At 38.9% G+C, this 17,992-nt stretch overlaps 1 protein-coding gene and 1 non-coding gene across 5 annotated transcripts in view; one reads left to right on the forward strand and one right to left on the reverse strand.

Annotated features, from left to right (window-relative positions):
* Positions 1-17,992, forward strand: part of Cbfa2t2 (CBFA2/RUNX1 partner transcriptional co-repressor 2) — a 113,278-nt gene that overhangs the window by 77,797 nt on the left and 17,489 nt on the right. For all 4 annotated transcript variants that reach the window (XM_074074564.1, XM_074074563.1, XM_074074565.1 and 1 more), the window contains 5 exons: positions 2,291-2,380; positions 6,950-7,131; positions 9,127-9,380; positions 12,365-12,450; positions 16,527-16,722. In XM_074074564.1, coding sequence (XP_073930665.1) covers positions 2,291-2,380; positions 6,950-7,131; positions 9,127-9,380; positions 12,365-12,450; positions 16,527-16,722 — 808 coding nt within the window. The remainder of the gene's footprint in view (positions 1-2,290; positions 2,381-6,949; positions 7,132-9,126; positions 9,381-12,364; positions 12,451-16,526; positions 16,723-17,992) is intronic.
* On the reverse strand, positions 7,733-7,851 carry LOC141423777 (small nucleolar RNA SNORA26). Its single transcript, XR_012448585.1, has one exon. It is a non-coding gene; the product is annotated as a small nucleolar RNA SNORA26 (small nucleolar RNA).

Genomic DNA, 17,992 nt, shown 5'->3' on the forward strand with positions numbered 1-17,992 from the left:
ATAGAAGCATACATATATTCTACTAATGTTATTTGCATTGGAACCTTTCTGTTTTATTTTTGCAATTTCCTTTAATTATAATTATCTCAAATTTAAAACTTATTAAAAGTTTCAGTGTGGTGGCCTATCTCTATACTTTTAATCTTCTAAAACCACTAAAGGTGTTGCCTGTGAGAACCAGAGACCAGATTCCCTAACATCTTGCTTTTTCACATTCATCTCTCTGCCCAAGATGTCTTCCAAGGCTGCACATTAACTTCTTCAGATGACACTTCCACAAAGCCTTCCTTGTCCCTATCAGTCTGATACCAGTGTATCTTCTCTGAGTCAGTAGTGTCCTGTATACATGAACTTTCATTATTCTGTATTGAGTAGCTTTTTTGTCTGTTTTCCCACTTAACTATCAGTTCTTTGGCAAAAAATCAGATAATTCTGCTCTTAGTGATTTTTATAATTGTATAATTGAATGAAAGAAGGCTGATTCATCAGTTGTTCATCCCTCTGAGCTGCAGGGCCACCTGTATTGTCAGTATATTGCTGCCTTGAGTCTGTTTCTCTTAAGTCACTATTTCCCTGTGCTACAGTTTGTTCTTTCCCTTTGTCTACCCATAAGAAAACTTAAAATGATTCCCACAGTCTTTCCATACATTTAATCTACTGGTGTTTGTTTTTTGAAACCTCATTACATTCAAGACAGTAGAGATAAAAGGGTATCATTCTCTTATAATTAGTCTTTATTCCTGACTACCAGTATTATAGACTACTTTCATTGTATTATACAAATGTCATATAGTTAAAACAAGTACTCAGTTTGTAGAATTTAAAATAATTTTTTAAAGTGGAAAATAAAATAAGTAAATCTTTTTTTGATGTGAAATAAGGGAAAATATTCAAGCATTTTCATTTAATGTTAAATTGGTTATACTTTTTCTCTAAAGGGAAATATCTTAATTTTTACTGAATAATAAATGTTATGTACTAGGAAAATCTAACAATATCAGTAATGTATAAGAAATAACATTACTATTCTGGATATTCTTCCAAATGTTTAAAAATATTTTGTGCATGTGTGTGCGCATGTGCACACATGTTATTTTCATAAGTGGATTCTTAGAAAATTTCCTGTTTCTGGTTTTTCACTTAACTGTATATTGCAGGCACTTCCTTCATTAATTCATTCAAACCTGCTCCCCCAAGTGTTGTGGTATGACTGTATTATTCATTTTAATTTCCTGTTTGGTGGGCCTATATGGGTCTTTTTGTTTTTGTTGTCATTTTGTTTCTTGTTGTTAAGAAACAATATTGTGCTAATGAATAATTTGTGTGTTACATGTTATGTCTTGAAACACTTGGAAGATTTTTCTAAAAATAAATTCCTAAATGTGATAATTGTTCTTTCAGAGGAATAAGAGTTTAGATTAATACTCTAGATTTTTGGGTTTTTACTCACTTCAGTTTGCTGTCTTTAGGAAGTTGAAATGAAAATATTTCATAAGGTTTTTTTTTTTTTTGTGGTGCTGGTATTTGAACTCATGGCCTCATACTTACTAGACAGGTACTCTACCTCTTGAGCCACTTTGCCAGTTAATAGTTTATAAACTTTGAAGAAAATACTTGTAAGTGTTTGTTCACCTTAGCAGAAGATCTAATATTTTTTGAAGCCTAAAAGTTTGAGAAATATAGGATGGGTGCTAATAACTTTTTTTGAGAATAAGAAGAATTTACTTCTGGGGCTTTACCTATGTGGAGTTGTTCTTTTCTTTTTCTGATTGATTGATTGATTGCATTACTGTGGCTTAACCTCAGGACCTACACTTTGAGCCACTCCACCAGACCTTTATTGTGATGATTTTTTTTTTTTTTTTTTTTGAGATAGGGTCTTGAAAGTCATGCCAGGAAGTAGGCAGCTCTAAAAAAAGAAAAACTTGAAAAGTGTGACACTTGGTTGTTGAGTCAGGAGGATCTACTCACCAGGAAGCATTGTATATTTGATTCCATGTGTTTGATGAAACTTGCAATGTATTCCTCAGTATGGGAGGGTCTGAGGGGCTCTTATCATAGTAGAGAGGAAGGCAGTGTCCTATTCTGCAGTCACACTGCTAGACAAAGGGGAGAACTTAGATTTGGGGAAGTGGAGAAGAGAATCAGAAGGAATTTGGTTAACCTTAGAGTGGGGTCTGAGTTCATGATCACTTGAATACTTGGAAATAGCCCTTCCCTTATGATTTAAAAGGGCTTAACACTGGAACAGTATCCAATTTTTTGAGTTGAACGTTGTTTATCTTTTCAGAACTCAACGGTGACAATTGAAGAATTCCATTGCAAGCTCCAGGAGGCCACAAACTTTCCTTTGCGTCCTTTTGTGATTCCATTTCTCAAGGTAATTCTATATATGAGAACTACCAAATGCAATTTATCTTTAGCATTTCCTCAAGATCTACAATCTCTTTTTCTCTGGTCTAAAATAGGGTGGCTCGCCACACTTTTCATATATTTGTTTTATTTTGGTCTGATAAAGAGGTATAAATGTAAGTAAGCCTCATGCATGATGACATGAGAGTTACAGAAGACCTGAATGTGGTCTGTGTACAGACACTATTGCTAACACACAGAAGGAGCAAGTAGAGGAAAAAGAGTGGGTGAGTAGGAGTATGGAACTGGGTGGAGGTGGTAGAAGTGCTGACCATTCAATCTTTTTTGGTCATGGCCAGAGAGTAAAGAGTATATGCTACCTGAAAGGAGGCAGTTAGCAAAGGAGAGGCCTGTGCAGTTATGTCCTAACCATAAGACTGGGAAGATGTGAGAAGGCAATGTTTGTTTTTTCCTAAGCTCCAGGTAGTCTCATCTTACATCAGTGGAATTACTGTTCCCTGGAACATAACTTTATGGGGCACTTATCTAAATAGTTTCGTGCTCACAGATAAGCTACAAAATGGTACAATAAGATTCCTACATAACATTCAACCATATTCTCTAAATGTTAACATTTCACTACATTTGCATTATCATTTTCTATTTTTATTGAGAAATGTTTGAGAAGGTACAGATAGGATACATCTAAAGATAATTCCCAAATCAAGAAATTAATGGTCATGCACTATTATTTGATCCATATACTTTATTTATGTTTTACTAGGGCCCTACTAATGTTTTTTACAGCCAAAAAAAAAAGACTTTTGTTGCATGAGAAAATCCTATATTTAGGATCATATGTTGTGTTTAAGTGTCATGCATCTGGAACAATTTCTTAGTTTTTCCTGAGCTTTCCTTTTTTTACTTGCACTACTAGGGTTTGAACTTAGGGTCTCACACTAGACAAGTACTCTACCACTTGAGCCATTCTTACCAACTCCCCCACACTTTGTTTTGTTTGTTTGTGTATGTGCATAAGGGAGTGTTTTCAAGATAGGGTCTCATGAACTCTTTGCCTGGGCTGGCTTCAAACACTGATCCTCCTGGTCTCTGTCTCCTGAGTAGCTAGAATTCCAGGCATGAGCCAGCAGCGCCTAGCTAAGCTTTACATTTTTGAAGAGTACAGGTTATTTGATAGAATACACCTCAGTTTATTTTATTTTATTCTGATGCTTTCTCCTAATTAGGTTACTCATTATAGGTAAGAATAGCAGGTAATTGTTATCACTGCATGCTGGCAGAGACACAGGTGGTAATTTGTCCTATCAATGTTGGTTTACCACTTGGTAAAGTTAGTTGTCTCTCATGCTTTTCCACTGTAGAGTTTCTGTTTTCTCTCATTAAATGATTATTTTCCATAGCAGGTAGCATTATGACTCATTGAACATGTATCAAAGGTTTTATTAAATTCATGATTAATGAAGGAATCAGTAAGATATATAGCTAGTTCAAAGGAGAATCTAAGTAATAGACACATTTATGGATCAGAATTGTTGATATGTCTGTGCAAATACAAATAAAAGTAGCTGCTTCTACAGTCGGCAAGAGAAGTCAGTTGACTCTCCCAGGCATAATCTGTGCCATTGACAAGTTATTTTGTACCAGTATATGTTATAGAGTTGTAAAATAGATCAAAAGCGATGAAAGACTGAAGTCAGATTGTTCTTGTTTTCTAAGTACCAGGGTTTGAACTCAGGGCCTTGTGCTTGTTAAGGGAAGTGCTGTACCACTGGAGCCACACCCCCAGCTCTTTTTGCTTTAGTTACAGGTAGGATCTGTTTTTTTGCCTGAGCTGGTCTGGATTGCGATCCTTCTACCTTGCTGGGATCACAGGCATGTCCCATCACACCTGTGTTATTGGTTGAGATGGGGTCTTGCTAACTTTTTATGCAGGCTGGCCTTGAACTTCATTCCTCCCAATCTCAGCTGTCTGAGTAGCGGGAATAGCTGGGGTTGCAGGTATGGGCCACTGAGCCCAGCCTAGAATCAGATTTTTATTTTAGACCAGGTCCAGGAAACTGACCCAAATCCTGCCCACCATATGATTTTGTATAGCTAAGAGTGCTTTTTATAGGTGAATACATGCCAATTGATTTGGTGACAACAAATAGTAAGTTGAACCCCAATTATGTAAATTCTGCCTCTCCACCCTGAAAAAGAGAATTTTACTATTATCTTTAGTAGTCTCTCTCTCTCTCTCTCTCTCTCTCTCTCTTTCTCACATACACACACACACACACACACACACACACACAAACACACACACACATACCCCCAATAACCCTAGCTACTCAGAAGGCAGAAATCGGGAGGATCGAGGCTTGAAGCCAGCCAGGGCAAATAGTTTTTGAGACCCTATCTTGAAAATACCTAGCACAAAAAGGGCTGGTGGAGTGGCTCAAGGTGTAGGCCCTGAGTTCAAGCACTGGTATCACAAAAAAAAGTAAATAAATAAAAATCATCAAGTGTTTTTTTTTTTTTTTTTTTTTTTTTTTAATTTTGCCAGTACAGTAGTTGTAGAAAATTTTCATTTATGAGTATTTACATAATTAATTTTGCCTCAACTCACAAAACCTAATACTATCTGTCTAAATAAATAGGCCCTTTTTTTAATCTCTTTTAAAATTTTAGGAACTTTTCACTTCCTAAGAAAATACCATAGCATCAAATAGGTGCAGTGCCTCATTCCTTTTATTTCACTTATTTGGTAATGGAGATAGGAGGATTGCAGAAACAGCCAGGGCAAAAAAGTTAATGAGAGCATATCTTAAAGAACAAGCTGGGCATGGTGTCATGCATCTGTGATCCCAGCTCCTCGGGAGGCAAAGATAGGAGTATCATGTTGCTAGGCCAGCCCAAGCAAAAAGAGCTACAGGCTTTGCTCAAGTGGTAGTAGAGTGTTTGCCTAGCAAACACAAGGCCCTGAGTTCAAACTTCAGTACTGCCAAAAAGGAAAAAGAAAGGACAAAAAGAAATAAAGGAAAAATTATTTATCTTACCAACATAATGACACCAGTGTTTTGTTTTTTGAAATAGTGTCTTGTTATATAGCCCCTACTGGCCTCAGACTTTCAGTCCTCTTGCCTCAGCCTCCTGTGGACTGGGAATGTGCACTTCCGTGCCTAGGGTAATACTAGTTTTTAAAATGTTTTGACAGAAACATAGCAGGTGTACAGGAAGTTGTGCCAGGCCCAAGGTGCACATGCTTGTGTGGCTGTGTTCTGATAGCTTCTCAAAGAAGTCTGTGAGTTTTTCCAGCCCTGAAACAAGCTGTGCTACTTGACTGTAGGATCAAGAAAGATTTCTGGGTTGGTGGAGAGGCTCAAGTGGTAGTGCGCCTGCACAGCAAGCATGAAGCCCTGAGTTTAAACCTCAGTACCACACACACACACACACACACACACACACACACACACACACACACACACACACACACACACACACACACACAGTTAAAAAAAGATTTCTGAAATTTCTGTTAATAGAAAATAATTTGCTTTTTTTTTCACGTCATAAATATAAAATCTGACATTTTTTTTTCAATTACGTCTTTATAGTTATAATTAAATTGAGGTTAGAGAACAGACTTAAAACGCGTTTTATATTGTTAAATTCTCTATTCTTAACTGTTACTCGGAAAACAGCATGAGGTAGGTTGTTATGGCAGCTTTTTGGCTAGCATTTAGGACTTTGTCAATTTATTTCTGCTTTAAAACAGCCACTAATTATGGTGCCTGCTAAATTAACCCTCAGTGAGGGGATGACTGCTTGCATATATTAAAACTCTCCTTTTACTTGCTCATCTGTCCCTTGAGATAAAGAGTTTTATTACAGGCTCAGCTTGGATTATGTTTAAATATGGGGAGAAAAATATAAATCTTTATTTTGTAAGAGTAATATGGGAAAAGTAAATTCTATATAAAGAAATTAGAACTGTGAAGTTTAAAAGACATCTATACATGGATTTTTTAAAAATGATTTGCTTCTAGTAAAGGTTTTGTAAGCATAACAAAAGGAAAAATATCAATATGTAATTCTCTTGTAATAGAATACAGTACTCCAGTACTCCTTTTCAATATGCCAGGTTCCAGAATAATCCATTTACAGAATCCAAGATCTCTCTCTAGAGAACAAAGGGGAAGTTTGAGTGGTGCTATAGAGCTGGGTTTCGATTCAGAAGAGAGAAAGCAGGCTTACAATGACAGAGAAAGTGTGAATTTCTCTTAGACCCTTGTCGGCAGTAGTAATTCTCCAGCTGACCAAAGTCTTCAAAAATGGATGTTTTGGGACTGGTGATGTAACTGAGTGGTATAGCGCTTGCCCAGCATGCCCGAGGGACCCTGGATTCAACTCCCCAGCACTGAAAATAAGTTGGTGAAAAATGTATGTTTTTAAATTAAATGCCCAACAAGTCTTTATTGAGCTTTGACTCTGCTAGTCCACAAAGGTAGATAAGGCACAGTCTTTCTGTTTTCTGAGAGTCTTTGAGATGCTAATCCCTGTTGAGTAGGGCTCTACTCTGCCTCTTCTTTTCCAGGCCAACCTGCCACTGCTGCAGCGAGAACTGCTGCACTGTGCTCGGGCTGCCAAGCAGACCCCGTCCCAGTACCTGGCCCAGCATGAACACCTTCTGCTCAACACCAGTATTGCATCCCCTGCTGACTCTTCAGAGCTGCTCATGGAGGTTCATGGAAATGGGAAAAGGCACAGTCCGGAGAGGTGAGTAGAAAAGAGATCTGTTTGTTGTTCTTGATTTTTCTGGAATCACTCTGACCTTCTTTCCCTTTGCTTGTGAAAGGAAAGGAATTTGACTGCTGGGGTTGTGGATAGGTAATGCCTCTAGCTTTCCAAGGTTAGTTTTGCTTTATCCCAACAGCTCTTCTCCTTGGGTCCTCTGCTCCTGAAGCAGAGCACTCAGCGTCTATACTCTCAGTTAGCAATGACCAAAATCTGAAGACTTTCCCCCATTCATCAGGCAAGCAGTGTGTTCTAGCAGACACCAGTTGATTGTCTTTCAGTTCTGACAATATCTACCTGGAGATGTAACAGTAGACCCCTGCAGGTACAGGTCCTCAGTCCCAAACAGTTGCCTCCTTTCACATGCCATCCCAAGTCTCAGGTTGTGATTGTGTATACTAGCTGTCCAAATAAATATGCCCCTTTTGTTCCTCCTGACTGTGTTTCTGACTGACCTGTTGCAAATTAGTCTTCCTACAACCCCTCCTCATATTTGATTAATTCATTCCAGTGGCTCACAGAACTCAGGGAAACACTTAACATTTTACTGTTTTTTTTTTGTTTGTTTGTTTGTTTGTTTTCCAGCTGTGACCCCAGACAGGATCCAGAGAAGAGTTTTTCAAACTCTTTTCTGGGTGTTACGGAGATTTCCTTTCCCCTTCTGTGTTAGCCTCTTAAGGTACTGCATCCTGTGCCAGTCAGATGATATAGGAAAGTGCCCATTTTGTGGATGTTACACAGTATACTGATGAACACAGGGTGGAAAGATGGAAAGGGGAAGGTATGGGGGAAGGGACACATTGCTGCCCTGCCCTCTCCTGCTAGCTGCATCATCCTCCAGGAGCCTCCACATGTACATGTTCAGCTCTCCAGAAGCCCTTGACCCTGTCCTTTTGAGTTTATGTGGAAGCTTCATTACATGGGTGTCATTGATTATATCTTTGGCCAACTGGTGGTCAACTTAATCCCTCTCCCCTCCCTGGAGATTGGGACTGAAAGTCTCAGTCCTCTAGTCCTCCTCAGTGCTTTAGGTTACCAGCCATCCTGAAGTTATCTAGGAGCAGCCAGCCTTCAGACAGTTCATTAGCACCTAGCACTTTGAAGAGTCCAATGATTTTAGGAATTGTATGCCAGCAAACAGGGTGACAACTAAATATATATTTCCCAGTGGATACAGTGGTGTTCTATGGGTTATCAAGGAAGCAGTATTATTAACAACAGTGGAAATTTCGAATTTTGTTATAGGCAAAGCTGAATGGCTGAAAACCCCATCAAGTCATAAGTGCATTAATTAATGACTCTTTCCAGTAATTCTCCTGCATAGTAACAATGTTGGTTATAAAAACATTCCTAAAGATAATTGAACCCATAATCCTCCATCTTCTTATCATAGGAAAATGCTGTTATCTTCTTAGTTTATGAGGATTAAATAGTTCTGTAATGGATGGGTTTCTCCTCTCTTTATGCTGGAATAAATCAGTAATTTACAATTTGTGCCTGCTGGCCTCTGGAGACAATTTAGTTCATGATTAATGTAAAACTTTTCCTAAGCTGGGCACAGCGGCATGTGCCTAATAGTCCCAGCTACCTGGAGCAGAAGTGGAGGACCACTTAGTTCAAGGCCATCCTGGACAACATACTGAGACCTGTGTCAAAAAGAAAGACAAGAAAGAAAGGGAGGGAGGGAAGAAGGAAGAGAGAGAGAAAGGAAAGAAAGAAAAGCGAATAGCAGGGTGGGAGTGTTTGGCAGCAAATCTTTCTTTAAAAGGGCCAGGGGTGTATGTAGCTCAGTGGTAGAGCGTGTGCTTAGCATGTGGGCCCAGCATCAGTAATAATAATAAGAAATTAAATAAAAACACCTTACTTTATAGTCTTCCTGCTTGGGGAAGTGCATAGAACAATATGTAATAGTGCTCAGAAGTGTTTGCACAAACACTTTTTGACAGGCTTAGATACGCACTTCTGGTTCTTATGCAGGAGGGAAGAGAGCAATTTTGAAAGAGATACACTTCCTTCTGAGCCTCCTGCCAAGAGAGTGTGTACCATCAGTCCTGCTCCTCGCCACAGCCCTGCCCTCACTGTGCCCCTCATGAATCCTGGGGGACAGTTCCATCCTACTCCTCCACCTCTTCAGCATTATACCTTAGAAGATATTGCAACTTCTCACCTATATCGGGAACCTAACAAGATGCTAGAACATCGAGACGTTCGTGAGAGGCACCACAATCTTAGTAAGTGACCTCAGTGATAAAGTCAAATAATAGCATCATTGTTTAGTTTCCTTTTTTTGCTGATAAGATAAAACAATATTATACAACCAAGTGTGGTGGTGCACGTCTGTAATTTTAGCATTCCGGAGGCTGAGGTAGCAGGATCGAGAATGCAAGAACAGCCTGGGCTACACAGCAAGACCCTGTTTCCCAAACAATTATAATGCATAAAAGAGAATATTACAATTGATCCACCTGATAATGAATTCACTTGATATCTTACTGCATCATTATGTGCTAGAAGGACATTATGTATTAAGAAGGAAATGAGAAAGAATAAAATCAACTTTATAAAAATAGCAAAATGAATGCAGTGTTAAATGGAAATCAAAATTGAACAGTTGGAGTCAGGCATGGTGGTACGTGCCTATAATCCCAGTACTTGGAAGGTTGAGGCAGGTGGGTTTTGAGTTCCATGCCAGCCTATGCTACATAATGAGACACTGTCTCCAAAAAAAAAATAGAAAAATTAATCAGTAAATAAATAGGTATTACTTATTCTCAAATGGATCACAACAAAATAAAGAATGAAAAAAGCAAATGACATAAAAATATTAACATTTGAAAAGTATTTGAAAATTCTTTATTCTCCTCTTGTAACTCTTCTGTAAGTTTCAGTTTATCTTAGGATAAAAATGTTAGATTTAAACTAGAAAGATGTAAAATATGTGGTCTTGGAGGTGAAGGAAGTGAGGCATTTCTAAATTTAAACCTTGGCTCTGTATCTAATTAGTTATTGTGATCCCCAGGAAATGGGTTAGGCTTTAGAATAGTTATTTCTAAAATGAAGATAATCCTGCTACTACCTCTGCTGAGCTGTTAGGTTTGGAATGTTTTGAAACACAGGACCTCAATAACTATTAAATTTAGGAAGAAACAAACAAAATCCTAACAAACCAATCTGAGATCAATTTTAGAAAGAACTTTTTGTTGTTTAAGCAGACAAGTTTTCTACACAAGGTTCTTTGGAGTTTTAACTGCTGAACCAAAAGACTATTAACTTCCAGGGTTTCCCATACATTTCTATTGGTGGGATACCCTATGGAGTAAAAAATTGTAACACTTTGTCCTTTTCTCCTCTGACTTAGACTCACTGTATCTTTCAGAGGCTTAGATCTCAGTGGGCCACTGGCTTCATGCAGTAGTGAAGTCTATGAGAGCAGTGGTCTTCTCAGCCCCCAGCCTTTACTGAGTCTCAGTTACCATTACATTATCTCATTTAATCCTACCCCACATAAGTCACAGGCCATTGTTATCTCCTACAGTATAAAAAGAAATTATAAAAGGGTGTGATGGTACATGCCTATAATGTCAGCTAGACCAGAAGCAGAGGTAGGAAGATCCGGATCCAAGGGCAGGCCATGGCAAAAAAGCATGAGATTCTTTATGAAAAAATAAACTAAAAGCAAAAGGGCTAGAGTTATGGCTCAAGTGGTGGAGTGCTTGCCTAGCAAATGCAAGGCCCTGAGTTCAAACCCCAGCACCACCAAATAAATAAATAAATAAATAAAAATAAAAAAGGAAGGAAGGACTATAACATGACTGTGGCCCAAATCACCTAGCTTATGAATGGTGATGTCAAAATTCAGATCCATGCCGTCTGGTGCCCAGAGGTTGGGTGCATTGCTGGGATATGATGATGCCCACCTACCTAGCATTCTGTCTTTATTCCCCCATGCTTCTTTATCTGCTTTTTATACCTGTAATCCCAGCAGTTGGGAGTTTGAGGCTAGCCTGGGCTACATAATGAGAAAACAACTCAAAAACAACTACTCCCCCCAAACAAAAAAGTATTTGAAAACTAGCTATAATTGTATTTTATCAGATTTTACTTGCATTTCTAACAATTTTAGGAAAAGTTACTTTTCCATCTTGGAGTATACTTTGAAGAACTGTTGGATCATCTGCTTTGACAACTCAATCATTTGTCTGCTAGGCTCATTACAGGTTCCTTAATTTTTGACCTGTTTGAAAACATATGCCATTTTATAATGGTTCTCAACCCTTACCAAACCATCAGGCACCACCCCCTCTTAAACAAATACATCGCCCCCTTTGCTCTCCCAAAATTAAATATATGGATTCTATAATTTACCTTAGATCTATAATTTTAGGATCAATATTCTACTCTAACTGCAATGTATAATAAAGTACTTAACGAAATAAGTTAGTGCAAATGTATACTACAATATATGAAAAAAGCAAACTTTTGCACTGACACAGAATCACTTCTAAATACAACACTATGAAATGAGAGTGACAAAAGGAATATTGTATTAATGATTCAAAGACTGAACAGTGTCTCCATATATTAGTTTTTCAAAAAAATGATCAACTCTTGAATCAGCGTACCCTTGATTTACCAGAGTTACTGCATTCTAGAAATTTTGGTATATATTAAATGGTGATTTCATATTGTATCACATCTTTGCCCACACTTAGTATTATCTGACATTTTAGTTTTTCTACTAAATTGGATGTGAAATGCTATCTCAATGAAATATTTGTATATGTGACTACTTATAAATTTTAGTATCTTTGTGTTTATGAACTATCTGTACTTTCTTATCTGAGGTGTAACCCATTTATTTCTTTTGCCTCTTTTTCTTTTGGGGTTTTTGTCTTTCACAGTTGATTTGTTGGAGTGGACACCCTCCCATCTTCCACCGCCACCCCTTCTACCCCTCTGCTAGAGATCAAACCCAGGGCCTAGTGCAGACTAGGCAAGCATTCTCCCATCTAGCTCCACCTCCAGTTCCAGGAGTTCTTTAATCTGAATAATAATCCTTTGTTGGTTTTGTCATTTTGTGGATCCCACACCCTATTATGAGTCATTCCCTTAGTAGCATGTTCTTATTTGGTAGGGATGTGTGTATTTACTTATAAATTTTGGTTCTTCTGTATTCTTCCTATTAACTTCAAATTTAATCTCTAATTTCTAATAGGTCTAAATGGAGGCTATCAAGATGAGTTGGTAGACCACCGTTTGACAGAAAGGGAATGGGCTGATGAATGGAAACATCTTGACCATGTAAGAATCTTAGCATGTTCAATTTCCCTCACTCTTAAGTATTCTTAAATCTTAATATTACCAACAGATTACATATGCTTCAAAATGAACATAAGAAGAGCCATGACATCCTTTCCTTTTAACAAAAGCTGGTTTATCCACTACTCACTCAGCTGGAGAGCTACATAGTCACTCCCAAATGTTGGTGGTGGGATGATCTCTTCGTAGTAAGTGGATAAAGTAAAAGCCTGTGAGTTCAGGTCCAGCTTTGCACTTTTGCCTTTGTGAGCTGGATAACTTGCTTTAGGTCTTTAGCTTCAGCTTGCTAGGCAGGTGCTCAACCACTTGAGCCACACCCCTTCTCAATTGTTGTATCTTAAAGAAAAAGAGAAGGGGGCATTATTTGAATTCACAGGAGGGTTGTAATAATATATAAGGTGCTTGACACAAGGTCTGGTGCATAGAAAGTTAAATAAACAGAGTTCTGCAAATACACTGGTACAGAATATAAGCTCAAGTTCTCTTTCTCATTCAGCGAAGTTCCCTCTCTAAAAAGGGAAGAAAAGGGCTGGAGGTTTGTGTGGATTAAGTGGTAGAGTACTCAACCAAAGGCCCTGGGTTCAAATGCCAAAAAGGAGAATTAAAAAGAAAATAAAAAAGGACAAAAAGATGTAGTGACAGCTTGAAGTTTGCATATAGTAGTCTTTCTTTCTGTCTTGCTCTCTCTCTCTCTTTTTTTTTGGTGGTGGGAATATAACCCAGGGCCTTGTGTATGCTACAGAAGTGCTTTACCAGCTGAGCCACATCCCTACCCTCCATTGTTCTTATAGGGTATTGATTGTTCAGTTCATCAAGTGAAAATTAGCTCCTTTGAACTTGGGGCTTCCCACTTGCAAATAGGTGCTCTACTGCTTGAGCCATACGTCCGGTTCATTTTGCTCTGGTTATTTTGGAGATGGGGTCTCTTAAACTATTTGCCCGGAGTGGCCTCGAACCACAATGTTCCTGATCTCAGCCTCTCAAGTAGTTAGGAATTCAGGCATGAGTACCTGCACGCAGCAGCTTTTTCTCCTCCTCCTCCTCCTCCTCCTCCTCCTCCTCTCCCCGCCCTTCTTCTTTTTTCCCCAGGGGAACTGGGGTTTGAACTCAGGGCCTCTCACTTGCTAGGCAGGCACTTTACCACTTGATATTCCACCAACCCAGTTTTTAATTCCTGAGCGATAATTTTCGTTGGTCCATATTTTTCAACGTTGCATTATTTATTATAAAAATTTCTAGCTTTATCAGATGATTTGGTATATTTAGGCAGAGATTTACTGTGGCTTAACCATAGTCTTTAAAGAATCATCTAAACAAAAAATAATAATAGAAGACCATGTTATAATTAGATTGTATGGCTGCTTTAACCTTGAAGAACCCAAAAAGCATTATTTTGAAATTGAAAAAGGAAGTCATGTTCTGCATAATGACCTTTCAGTTAATGACACACCACATTTATGAACTTGATAGCACAGGATTATATCGCCCAGCGACGTCACAGCTGTCTTAGTTTGTGTAAGTACTCTATAATGTTCACACAGCAAAGAAATTGCCCAATGATGTACTTCTCAGCGCCTGTCCCTTTTGTTAAACAACATGCTTGTAATTTAATTGTGTGTGTATAGTTGGCTCTCTGTATCCACAGATTTCACATTCCTGGGTTTGGTACCTGACAGTTTAACCAGCTATGGATAGGAAATATTCAAACAATAATGCATCTGTGCTGTTCATTACAGACTTTTAAAAATCTTGTCATTATTCCTTAATGACAACATGACAACTTCTTTCATAGCATTTGCATTGTGTTAGGTAAGATAAACAATCAAGAGGTAATTTCAAGTATATGGGAGGAATGTGCATAAGTCATATGCAAATGCTACACTATTTTAGATGAGGGACTTGAAGCCTGGCACCATTCGTTCACACTTGTAACCCTAGCTTCTTGGGAAGGCTGAGTTCAGGATGATTACACTTCAAGGCCAGCCCAGGCAAATAATTAGGAGGCCCCATCTCCAAAATAACCAAAGCAAAATGGACTGGATGTGTGGCTCAAGTGGTAGAGTGCCTACTTTGCAAACACAAAGCCCTGAATTCAAACCCCAGTCCCACTGAAATTAAAAAAAAAAAAAAGTAAAAAGGGACTTGAGTATTTGTGACTTTTGATGTCCATTGAGGGTCCTGGAAGCAATCCCTGTGGATATTGAAGGCGACTTTATATATTTAATTAGAATGTGTAACAACTATAAGCAACTTATCTTTGACAAAGGAGCTAAAAATATACGATGGAGAAATAGCAGCCTCTTCAACAAAAACTGCTGGGAAAACTGGTTAGCAGTCTGCAAAAAACTGAAACTAGATCCATGTATATCACCCTATCCCAAGATTAACTCAAACTGGATCAAGGATCTTAATATCAGACCCCAAACTCTTAAGTTGATACAAGAAAGAGTAGGAAATACTCTGGAGTTAGTAGGTATAGGTAAGAACTTTCTCAATGAAACCCCAGCAGCATAGGAACTAAGAGATAGCATAGATAAATGGGACCTCATAAAACTAAAAAGCTTCTGTTCATCAAAAGAAATGGTCTCTAAACTGAAGAGAACACCCACAGAGTGGGAGAAAATATTTGCCAACTATACATCAGACAAAGGACTGATAACCAGAATATACAGGGAACTTAAAAAACTAAATTCTCCCAAAACTAATGAACCAATAAAGAAATGGGCACGTGAACTAAACAGAACTTTCTCAAAAGAAGAAATTGAAATGGCCAGAAAACACATGAAAAAATGCTCACCATCTCTAGCAATAAAGGAAATGCAAATTAAAACCACGCCAAGATTCCACCTCACCCCTGTTAGAATAGCCATCATCAGCAACACCACCAACAACAGGTGTTGGCGAGGATGCGGGGAAAAAGGAACCCTCTTACACTGTTGGTGGGAATGTAGACTAGTACAACCACTCTGGAAAAAAATTTGGAGGCTACTTAAAAAGCTGGACATCGATCTACCATTTGATCCAGCAATACCACTCTTGGGGATATACCCAAAAGACTGTTACTCCAGAGGCACCTGCACATCCATGTTTATTGCAGCACTATTCACAATAGCCAAGTTATGGAAACAGCCAAGATGCCCCAGCACTGACGGATGGATTAAGAAAATGTGGTATCTATACACAATGGAATTTTATGCAGCCATGAAGAAGAACGAAATGTTATCATTCGCTGGTAAATGGATGGAATTGGAGAACATCATTCTGAGTGAGGTTAGCCTGGCTCAAAAAACCAAAAATCGTATGTTCTCCCTCATATGTGGACATTAAGTCAAGGGCAAACACAACAAGGGGATTGGACTATGAGCACATGATAAAAGCGAGAGCACACAAGGGAGGGGTGAGGATAGGGAAGACACCTAAAAAACTAGCTAGCATTTGTTGCCCTTAACGCAGAGAAGCTAAAGCAGATACCTTAAAGCAACTGAGGCCAATAGGAAAAGGGGAACAGGTACTAGAGAAAAGGTGAGATCAAAAAGAATTAACCTAGAAGGTAACACCCACGCACAGGAAATCAATGTGAGTCAATGCCCTGTATAGCTATCCTTATCTCAACCAGCAAAAACCCTTGTTCCTTCCTATTATTGCTTATACTCTCTCTACAACAAAATTAGAAATAAGGGCAAAATAGTTTCTGCTGGGTATTGGGGGGGGGAGAGGGAGGGGGCGGAGTGGGTGGTAAGGGAGGGGGTGGGGGCAGGGGGGAGAAATGAACCAAGCCTTGTATGCACATATGAATAATAAAAGAAAAAGGAAAAAAAAATAATTAGAATGTGTAAGAAAGGTTTTCAAATGTAAACTTTATTCCTAAACTGCTGAAATATTAGATCTTTTTGGGGGGGTGAGACTGGGGTTTGAACTCAGGGCTTTGAACTTACAAAGCAGGCACTCTATCACTTCAGCTGGTCCGACCTTCATTTTTTTATACTTTGTTTGTCCTTGATTTTTAGCGTTCATTGTTTGAATTTCCTCATCTTTATCGGCCTTTCTCTCTGGTTCAGGCCCTGAATTGCATTATGGAAATGGTAGAGAAAACAAGGCGCTCCATGGCAGTTCTGAGGCGCTGTCAGGAATCTGATCGTGAAGAACTCAACTACTGGAAAAGACGATTTAATGAAAACACAGAGATGAGGAAAACAGGGACAGAGTTGGTCTCCAGGCAGCACAGCCCTGGGAATGCAGATTCTCTCAGCAATGGTAAGGACTGAGTCTCAGTGGAGTCCAGAATGAACTCAGCCTTTGGGGTTCCACCTATGGTAAATCTGGGGTGATTTGTTTTCTTTTGAGACAGAGTCTTGCTTTGTAGTCCCAGCTGACCTCAAACTCTCAATCCTGCATCAGCCTCCCGAGTACTGGGATTCTAGTTGTGTGTTACCACACCCAACCAGAAAAAGTCAGTTTACTTTAAAGGAAGGTAGTGCTCAATTGTGGAGTTGGGGAGTCTTGGTGGTTATGAAGAATAAACAAAAAATACATGAAGCACCTGATATATTCAAGAAATGTTTATTCTTCCTATGGAGAACGAGAATATGTGTGGTTTAACAAATGTTCTGTCCCTACAGAGAGAGGGAGAGATGGATATAAATACATGCACGCACACACAGAGGCTATGTGATCAAAGAGTGTTTAGCTGTTAAATTCAGCCTGGCTGAATATACTACCCTGTCAAGAAAAAGTGTCTATTTTTCCTTCTGCTCTCACACCACAATCAACACAGAGTTCTGTGACCCAAAAGGTTCCGGATTTCTCTCCACCAACAAGCAATCCTGTAGCAGTAGACACCATATAGGTATGGGTGACCTCTAATCCACATCCGTTTTGATACTGTCTACGTGAAAGTACTGTCAGATCCCACCAATTGGGGACTCATTTCCCATGACTTCCTCCTTTGTATTTTAGATGCCATTCCCACTGCTTCAAATCAGGGTTCCCACAAACTCTTCCCTCAAGCTCAGGTAACTTAGTTAAGTGGCTCACAAAGTGCAGCTGAATTTACCAGTTTATTATTAAGGATCCATAGGGAAAGGTATGGGAGAGGGAGCATGGCACTTCCATGCCATCTGTGGACCTGCACCTTCCAGGAACTCCACATATTCAGCTAACCAATCAGATGCTTTCTGAAAACTGTCCTTTGGGGTTTTATGGAAAATTCATTGCATATGTAACGTCACTAGACTTGATGGGGAAACCCAGCAAGATCTCTGTGTTTCAACGTTCTTGGCTTCTCTGCAGCATTCCTGTAGTCAGGGTATGAAGCAGGAGTCCTATGGAATGAGGAAAGCTTTATGACTTATTATCATGCAAGGATAGGTTAAAGAATTTCTGATTTAGCCAGCTCCATGACAGAAGAGTGAGAGAAATACTAGTTTCTATAGTCTGCCTTGGGGAAGGACTTAAAAATCAGAAAGCTGGGGTAAAAACCACAATATTGAGCTGCAGTGTAGCTCAGTGCCTACCATGTACAAGG

The sequence above is a fragment of the Castor canadensis genome, chromosome 5 (genome assembly GCF_047511655.1).
Source record: "Castor canadensis chromosome 5, mCasCan1.hap1v2, whole genome shotgun sequence".
Taxonomy (NCBI): Eukaryota; Metazoa; Chordata; class Mammalia; order Rodentia; family Castoridae; genus Castor; species Castor canadensis.